The sequence below is a fragment of the Micromys minutus genome (genome assembly GCF_963924665.1).
Source record: "Micromys minutus genome assembly, chromosome: 16".
Lineage (NCBI taxonomy): Eukaryota > Metazoa > Chordata > Mammalia > Rodentia > Muridae > Micromys > Micromys minutus.
The window spans coordinates 33,436,043-33,445,797 of record NC_137985.1 but is presented as its reverse complement, the minus strand read 5'-3'; the positions used below and the strand labels follow the sequence as shown (position 1 = coordinate 33,445,797).

General features: G+C 35.3%; 1 protein-coding gene across 1 annotated transcript; it reads left to right on the top strand.

Annotated features, from left to right (window-relative positions):
* Window positions 1–6,609: 6,609 nt before the first annotated feature.
* Window positions 6,610–7,527, top strand: LOC308431206 (olfactory receptor 10N1-like; the record flags this gene model as incomplete). The annotated part of the gene is made up of 1 exon (XM_080930569.1): window positions 6,610–7,527. One exon carries the CDS (start codon window positions 6,610–6,612, stop codon window positions 7,525–7,527), a length of 918 nt encoding a protein of 305 aa, XP_080786695.1.
* Between the last annotated feature and the right edge of the window lie 2,228 nt (window positions 7,528–9,755).

The window sequence follows — 9,755 nt, the reverse complement described above, 5'->3', positions numbered from 1 at the left end:
ATAATTTTATATAAAAAGTCTTTTAATATGCAGAGTCCATCTCCATTTTGCTCATGAATACCTGAGACCCAGAGAACATACCAAATCTTTCTAAGATCACAGCCCTATGAAAAAGCAGATATGACACTTAAATGCTGATCTGTCTGGCCATTAAGTATTTTTTAACAAATGCTTAAAATAAAGAGCGTATTACGATTGCCTACATGGCCAGTCTTAATAACATATTTCCCTGAGAAGACAATTTTCAGCACTGAGAATTATGTTTGTTATAATGATGGTCATTACTGAACATTCTTACCTCATCCAAGTTAAAATGTTCTGTATCACATCTCCTTATTGTTTTATGATTTTTAATTTTTACTGAATATTCTCTGTATTTACATTTCTCCTATTCCCCAATTACTCCCATCACCTTCATGAAGGTGTATCCTCTCCCAACCACCATCTCCCACCTCAGAACCTTCATATTCCCCAAAACGAAGAAAATGAGCCTTCCATAGACCAAAGGCATCTCATCCCATTGATGTCAGAACATGTTATCCTCTGCTGCATATGCACCTGGAGCCATGGGTCTCTCCATGCGAAATCATTGGTTGGTGTTTTAGACCCTGGGAGCTGTGGTGGGTTTGGTTGGTTGATAATTTTGTTCTTCCCATGGGGCTGCACACCCTATTGGCTCCTTCAGTCCTTTCTCTAACTCCTTCATTTGGGGTTCCTGTGTTCAGTCCAAATGGTTAGCTGCAAGCATCATCATCTGTATCAGTATGGCTCTGGCAGAGCCTCTGAAAAAGCAACCATATCATGTTCCATCCAGTAAGCACTCCTTGGTATCAGGAATAGTTTGTGGGTTTATTGGCTGCCTATGTGGTGGATCTTCAGGTGAGATAGTCTCTGGATGATCTTTTCTCCAATCCCTGCTTCTTTACTTGTCCTTGTATTTTCTCACATGTGTTTTGTTCTCCCTTCTAAGAAATAATTAGGCATCTACCTTCTGGCCTTCCTTCTCTTTGAGTTTCATAAGTTCTGTGAGTTGATTCTCAGGTATTTCAAGCATTTGGGGCTAGTATCTGCTTATCAGTGAGTACATACCATGAGTTTTCTATTTTGACTAGGTTTCCTCTCTCAGGATGATTGCTTCTAGTCCCATCCATTTGCCTATGAATTTCATGAAATTGTTGTTTTTAATAGCTGACTAGTATTCCATTGTATAAATGTACCACAATTTCTGTATCCATTCCTCTGTTGAAGGACATCTGTGTTCTTTTCAGCTTCTGGCTTTTAGAAATGAGGCTTCTATAAACATGATGGAACACATATCTTTATTAGATGTGGAAGCTTTTTTAGGTATATGCTCAGGAGTGGTATAGCTGAGTCCTCAGGTAGTACTATGTCAAATTTTCAGTTGCCAGAATGATTTTCAGAGTGGTTATACAGGCTTACAATCCCACCAATCGAGGAGGAGTGTTCCTCTTTCTAGACATCATTGCCAGCATCTGCTGTCACCTGGGTTTTTTAACTTAGGGCTCAGAAAATACACTTAGATTATAAACCAATAATGACTTGAATTATGGCGATACAAGGAATTTTTAAGACTGAAAATGGTCATTTATGATGTCAGCTCACAGCCTGCATACATGTTCAATAGGATTAGGCAAGAAATGGGGAGAAGTGGAAGATCTTTGAAGGAAAGAACTAATTTCCTTAATTCTTGCATATTAGCATTGAGTTATCCTTAATATTTATGTGGTTGTTTAAAGAAATTCTTTTTCAAGGAGCTTCTCTATAATGATCCTTTCCACAACCATTCTAAAGTAGAGATATGAAAGTGCAGAATAAGGGATGACCAAAAATAAAGGAAAAAAAAATAGCTGATGTAGAAAGACTGAATGAGCGCCATAGGACAGATGTTGTTCATAATTAATCTGGAGGGATCCAGATCGCTTCAGCAAATTCGTAATCAGTAGCTGGGCCAAAGGAAAACTTGTCAATTGATGGCAACAACTCCAACGAAAAAAAATGAGCAACTATTTCTGAGCTCAGACATGAAGGCATCATATTCTAGAGTTGTTGGTGGGAGACTGGAAGATGTCAGAGAATCATTGTCATCGTTTCCCGTGTGTAGGACTTATACTAACCCCAGAAAACTCTGAACATCCCAGAAACAACTCACAGGTTATATGAAATTCAAGAAAAACAAAGGCCAAAAAAATGAAAAATCATTATGCTTAATCTTTACACACCAAGAAAACTTTGACTATTTCCAGGGTACATCTTATTTTACATGTATTTTATGCTCGTTGTAACTAGTAAGATTTTAATGCATTCTATCAAACCTTTAAAAAAGTCAATCACTGACAAAAATGTATTTATAAACTTTTATGCAAAAATTCTTAAAATCTGTACATTTATCTTTATTTTTTAAAATGAAGTTGTTCAAGTTAAAAAAAGAAAAATTATAATCAGGAAAAAAAGATATGATGTGGCTGTAAGAGTCAGTCTAAATTTGCTATTTGAAACATGTTTTTATTTGGCAAAAAATTTCTTTCCTAAGCTCTATATCCTTAAATCTGTGAAGTATAAGGAGATGCTCACTCTGGTAAGTGTCTTAATGATTTAAATCTTAATGATTTAAAATAATTTAAAATATTCTTCTTACTACTGTTAAGTGGAAATTGTTCTCATATCTAAAATGTCTATCTCTGACTGAAGTACCAAGACAGTAAAATATTCAGGATGGTGAGGGCATCTTCTGGTTTGGCATAATAAAAGCTAAAGGCATGAAGTATGCCAGAGAGTAGATTCTGCAGTTGCTTGAAACTAGGTGAATCACGGATCTCATATGTTTGTGGTTATTGGAGAGACAATTAAATGAAAACTCTGTATTTTCAGCATGAATGTAGTGTGTGAATGTGTATGTATTATGAATATAATATGTATGCATTTTTAGTATGTTTAAAAACATATTTGGCTTCAGTATACAAAAGGAGGTTGTTGTTCATACTGGCCTTATGAGAGGTAGACAGAAAAAACATATCAGTTGATAAATTAACTGCCAGGGGAGGGCATATTCAATAATCAAACAAATAAGGAGACAAGTAAACGTATATCCAAGAAAGTACCTAAAGAAAATACTGCCATAAGGGACACATTCTACAATATGGCATAGAAACTTGCAGAGGTTCCCAGGGCACAGATGGTCCACTGAGAATTTACCCAGAAGAGAAAGTGAGGTGGTCAGTAGGGATTCATACACTGTCAACTGCTATAAGGATTATCTTCCTTACTGAAGTTTGTTTTGTAACAAGTGTTTAATTATTTACTCCCTGAGCTCAGAAGACTCTAGAGTCTTATAACATGAGTGAGGTTCTAAAGGGACTGTGACATCATTTAAAATTTCACAAAGGCAGAAAGTTTGTTCAGTTCCACTAACAACACTTCATCCTGTCACCTGGGATGGAATGCACTCTTCTATGCATGATCCTGAAAGAAAAAAAAAGGCCATTTGTGATCTGTAGGTAAAAAACAAATGTCAGATGATGGTATCATGAAATGGGGATTATTTGGGGGGTAGGAAGCCCTATTAGCTTTGAAAGAAATTAAAGATGACTTAACATAGCTGCTAAGTCCTGTGACCAAGTACGTGATCAAATCTTCTTCCCTTCTTTCTTAAGTTTTGTTTGCCATGCTTTTGAAGTCCCAGGGTACACAGATTTATATAAAGTCCTGATTTCAGCCTTCCTCCTCCATTAATATGATGACCAGAGATATTGCACTCACTCAGTGTCTCTGAGCAGGGAAAAATGAAGACTTTACTGGGTCATTGTTAATTAATCATCTCTTCTTTAAAAAAATCTCATAACAAATCTTGTAACAAAAGAATGCAGTCATAAAATTTAGTTATGTATTCTCCTTCAAAGGGAGAAAATAATGGATTATACCAGAAATACATAAGACAAATTTTCTGATTGTAGCCCTAATTCTCTGTAAAATTTATACATTCATTCATAAGTGTCTGCATATATTCATATTATCTAAAATATGGTATATTCAAAGCTTTGTCCTGTAGTCATATATCTATTATTCTCTCTCACTCAGTTATCTCAGACTCAACATGGTCACATATATCTCAGTACAGTCACCTTCACAAATGCCTTATTAAGGGACCCCCACAGTTTCCATGAAACTATAGACCCACTCTGCAGTATTATCCTGAGAATCAAAAAAGTTCAAGAATATCATCGTATTAAGTCTTTGCTCAGTAAATTTTGTTTCACTTTAATGAAGCACATTTAATGGATGTCTACTATAAATCAGGTACGATTTACAATAGCACCTCACATGTTCATATCATGCACTCACAAAGTGCATTGTACTTGCACATCTAAACAAAATGACAATTCTATGGTTTTAGATACATTTTTCTTTTTTTTTTTTTTTTTTTACCTGATGATGTTACTTTAAATAGTAATGGCATAACATTTTTATCTCCAAAAATCTGCTTAAATTGGAAAGTTAAATGTGGACTTTGGATTGAGATTTCTGGTGCACAATTTGATCTTTGCTTAAAATGAGCAGCTGAGCTTAAATGTTAAAAATTATGGGTCTTTAGGAAAGTATACCCATCAAAAATCAGGTGTGGACCATTTATGATCTTCGGCATCCATATAACCACTGTATGAGAGTATGAGAGTACATATCTGTAACACCATTATCAGTGGGTGGCTTATGGAGATAAGTCGATTCTGAGGTCTTGATGCCCAGTCAATCTAGACAGAGCACCAAGCTCCAGATTGAGAGACATGTCCTGTCTCAGTTAAGGTAGGGAGCCACAGACAAGATACCTGACATCATTTCTGGGAAGAGAAGATGAATGTTGTTGCTCTAAAGTTCACTGTTTCAAAATTCTAAATATCATTTCAGAACCTTCAGAATGTGATAGTGTCAAAACAAATACATAGCATCCAAAATATGATGTAGAGATATAGTAATAACTATGAATGATACAGTTTCTTCATAGAACACATGGTCCAATTATGTTTGTGAAGCAATTTCCAACTTGTCATTCATGTGTGCACCAACTGAGCAAAAGTTTAAATTCCAGCTTTTCAATACACACCTTGTTAGGTTAGATTTAGATTATATGTCACGGTATTAATTTTAGGAGCCTCAAACTTATCAGACCCTAAATTTCATCTCACCAGAACACTGTGCATGTATGAATGTACATGGTATTGACTTATCGCTTCCAAAGTTTTTGAAGGTAATTGTTTTTACATAGAAATTGCTACATGTAAAGGAAAATTAGAGAAAGTGGAAAATGAAATTGAAGTTAGAAATCATAGCAATGTTGAGTGGACAATGTCTGAATGATTTGTATCTCAAGAAGATAAAATAAAAATGCAAAGTGAAACACGGATTGGGCAAGGCTGAGTCCTAAATACAAGCATTTCAAAAGACTTATCACACTTACCCAGAGGTACTTTAGGGTTCTCAGCATATTCAATTACCTATTTCTATTCAAATGAAACAAAGGGAAATGTGGCATGGTGACTGTGAATGACAGTGTATTAGGATACATATAGAAAAAAAAAATACATGTCTGCTGTAGAGCAGTCATTTTTAGTAACATCAAACTATGTGCGAATGTATTGAGAACATTGGAACATATTAAAAATGCTTTCCTTAACATCTGTGGTAAATAAAATATTTTTATATATTAAGCATCATGTAGCCCAGGCTTTATTTTTGTTAGTGCTCTAATAAGTCAAAGTTTGATATTTATGATATATACTAATATTATATTGAAAATTTATATCATTATATAATATATGATAATCATTTATATATATATATATATATATATATATATATAAAACCTCATTAAAACCTACAAATGCATTGAAGGTGCAAAGATTTAGGAAATTTAAAAATCAAAGAAAATATTGAAAAATTTCACTATTGTATAAACATTGTACTATGACAATTTGTCCTAAACAAGGAATATTTATGTATATTTATGTGTTTATGTACATGTACAAAATATCCTAACCAAGAAATATATGTATATGAATATGTATATGCTTGTACCTATCTACATATATACACAGATATATGTATTTGTGTGTAAATACTATACAATTCCATTGTATAATGACTCATACTTAAAATTACAGATGAGAATCTCAACATCCAACTGTGGTGGATATTTTAGCATTCTGATTAATGTTATTGAGTGATTTAAAATGCTCTAAAAGGAAAGAGAATGAACAGTCTAGACTTTCATTTTGTCTTAATTTTAAACAATAGATTATGGGAATTAGTTAAACCATGTCATTGCTTGATATTTGGAACTCTATCTTCTTAGCTCCTCTATTAATTCAGCATGTTAAGTTTTTATTGTTTACATACATGCTTTAAAGATAATATATCATTATATATGAAGTCCATCTCTTTATTATGCTATTATAACACAAGCTACCTTGAAATAGTTTCTATTAGTATTCCTAAAGAAAAAATTAACAAAAAATAGGGCAGTAAAAACATTAGTGATATTAACCTCTACATTCATGTTTTCATGTTTTGGAAAACCCAAAACAGGATTCCTGCACCATGGAAAATTACACATTGGTGGATGAATTTATTCTGTTGGGAATTCCCCAGACCCAAGGACTGGAGACTCTACTCTTTGTGGTGTTCTTATTCATATACTCCTTCACCTTGCTCGGAAATTCACTCATCTTTACAGCAATAGTTTCTTCATCGTCCCTTCACACTCCCATGTATTTCTTCCTGGGACTTCTATCCATTTTTGACATATTGTTCCCTTCAGTAACCTGTCCCAAAATGCTACTTTACCTCTCTGGACAGAGCCCAGGCATCTCTTACAAAGGCTGCATTGCACAGCTCTTCTTTTATCATTTTCTGGGGTCTACTGAAGGATGCCTCTATTCTGTGATGGCCTATGACCGTTATGTTGCCATCTGTCACCCACTGAGATACATGCTCATCATGAAGCCTGGAGTGTGCCTGAGCTTGGTCACAGTATCCTGGTTGATAGGATGTCTTCAGTCCGGCATCCTGACATTCTTTACCTTTCAGTTAACCTATTGTGGGCCCAACCATGTCCACCATTTCTTCTGTGACATTCCTGCAGTTTTACCTCTGGCTTGTACTGATAATAAGTTGGCCCAGAAGGTGGGTTCCATCAATGTTGGCTTTCTGGCTCTGATGCTTCTCTTCAGTGTTTGCGTCTCTTATGTACACATTGGGGTTGCCATTCTGAGAATCCGTTCAGCCGAGGGCAGGCAGAAAGCCTTCTCCACATGCAGTGCCCACCTCACTGCTATCCTTTGTGCCTACGGACCTGTAATCATCATCTACCTGCAGCGCACACCAAACCCTCTGCTTGGGGCTGTGGTGCAGATATTAAATAACATTGTCTCACCCATGCTGAACTCTTTAATCTATTCACTGAGGAACAAGGAAGTGAAGAGGTCCTTGAGAAGGGTATTTCACAGCCTAGCTTAGGTGTTTAGAAATGAATTATAAGATTCATAACAGAATTTTAAATATTCTTTTCCGATATTATTTGCCTCCAGTTTCAGTCTCTAACACAAATCTGCACACAACATAAAACAGTGATTTACAGGATTTTATTCTGTTTGTTTTGATTCAATAATTACCAGTATCTCATAATTACATCTATATCTATTTTTGTTCTACATGCTTTTCCTGGGCAAGTAATTTGTAATCCTCATAAAAATAGCTGAGTTGTTGCTCCTTGCCTCCATGCCGGGTTCCCATTTTGTTGTGTGATTAAAGATAGACAATAACTTTGACCCTCATCTCTGTTCCAAGTCTGGCCTCACTTCATCTTCTGTTGCACTGAGAATACACTCCTTCTTCCTGCATACTAACATTATCTATCTCACATTTTATGGATTTTTAACTCATATATGTAGAGAATTAGTTATGCTTCAGACGCTGAGGTGAACTTTTTCACATGTATTATCTTATTTAACTTTTTCATAGTGACCATAAACTAAAGTTTACACAACCTCTAAAAGGCTCTGAAGATATGCTCCACAAATATCAAATCAGTTTGGTTCATCATTCAGTAACCAGAGCTTTAATTTAAATGTGATTGGCTTCAAAATGCTTGAGGAAATTGGTAGCAAGTCCTTTAGCTGTTGTGCCATATTTTTGAACTCCACATTTTTACTCACTCAAGGACACTCATAAATAAGTAAATAAAGGTAAGATTGAAACACACACACACACACACACACACACACACACACACACACACACTTGTTGAGTCATTAGGAATAAAACTTCCTTGGATCACCTGCCCGACAATGTGCCACTCATTGTCAACTCTCAAGACAACTTATGACAGAAAGAAGTGAGTCAGAAAATGACTGGTGATGATCACATACACAGGTCTTTTGATCCACTGACTCCATCATCAGCAGTCATTTTACTCTACATTTGACTCCACCTATAGGAATAGTATAGCTTGTTCTTCTGTGCCATATCCAGTGACATTAAATCCAAGCTTGTCTCAAATACTCTTATAGATTCCTCTGCCATGATTTAACCCCTGCTCTATGCTGCTAATGTCTTTAATTGCGCTCAACCTAAATCACTGGGCAGGTTTTCCACCCATTGCTATGGAGTAGATCGAGACTGCTTCAGTTATTACACTTATTTTATTTTCTCACCAAGAACCATGTTTATACCTGAGCCTCTACACGATCTGGAGGCATAAATTATTTCTCAGTTAAAGATGCCATAATCTAAGGAGTAAAAATGACATTGTTGTAATTTGAATGATAACAAGCCTAGTAGGCTTATAGATTTGAGCTTTGTCACTGGTTGTTCTAACCCTTTGGGAAGGATTAGGAGGAAGTGTATCACTGGGGTCTGAGATTTGAGGCAGACCTCTCATTGTTCACTCCTACCTCATAGATGTGGAACAAGATCTGAGCTCTCTGTTGTTCCCTTGTGTAGCCATCATGAAGACTTCTTCTCTGAGACCATAAGTCAAATTAAACATTTTCTTTTCTAAGTTGCTTTGTTCACTGTGTTTTATCCAAGTGATAGAAAAGTAACTAAAATAAGTTCTTATTTCTTAAGAATTCCACCCAGCACCAGATCTTATTTTCATGATATTTTAGGCTTGTGTGAAATTTGTTTCCATTTTTATTTTCCAAAATCATAATGCAAAACAAAACAAAAAAGTATCTCAAAACATGAGAAAATTTATCCCTAAAATGTAGTAGGAAGACAAGTGAAATCATCCAGACACAGAAAAAGTGACATGTGGATCAGACTAATGATTATATGTCTCTCCTAAATAACTGACAAACATCTAAACCACAGGAAATCTTAGTCTCAAGAATTGTGACTATATAACCTAGACAACATCTGTTGTTCTGATGGTTGGATTCTGGTGTGGAAACCCACCAAGTGGTTCCTCTGTTTGCTTAGCAAACTGTGAGCAGGCTTTAGTCCTGATGGCGGTGAGCCAGCTCTGGCTTTGAGCCAGAAGAGTCTCTACTTGTAATATTTTATAGGCATTTTTAAATTAGAAAAAATAGATACATCAGAATGAGACCTACTGGTGTGGATTACGTGAGTTAAATATTTGAGAGAAAAATGAGCATAATTTCTTATAGAGATAAACAATCCATGACATATAAATCAATTTTTTGGTATTATGACTTTGTTAATGTGCTATATTATAGAAAACT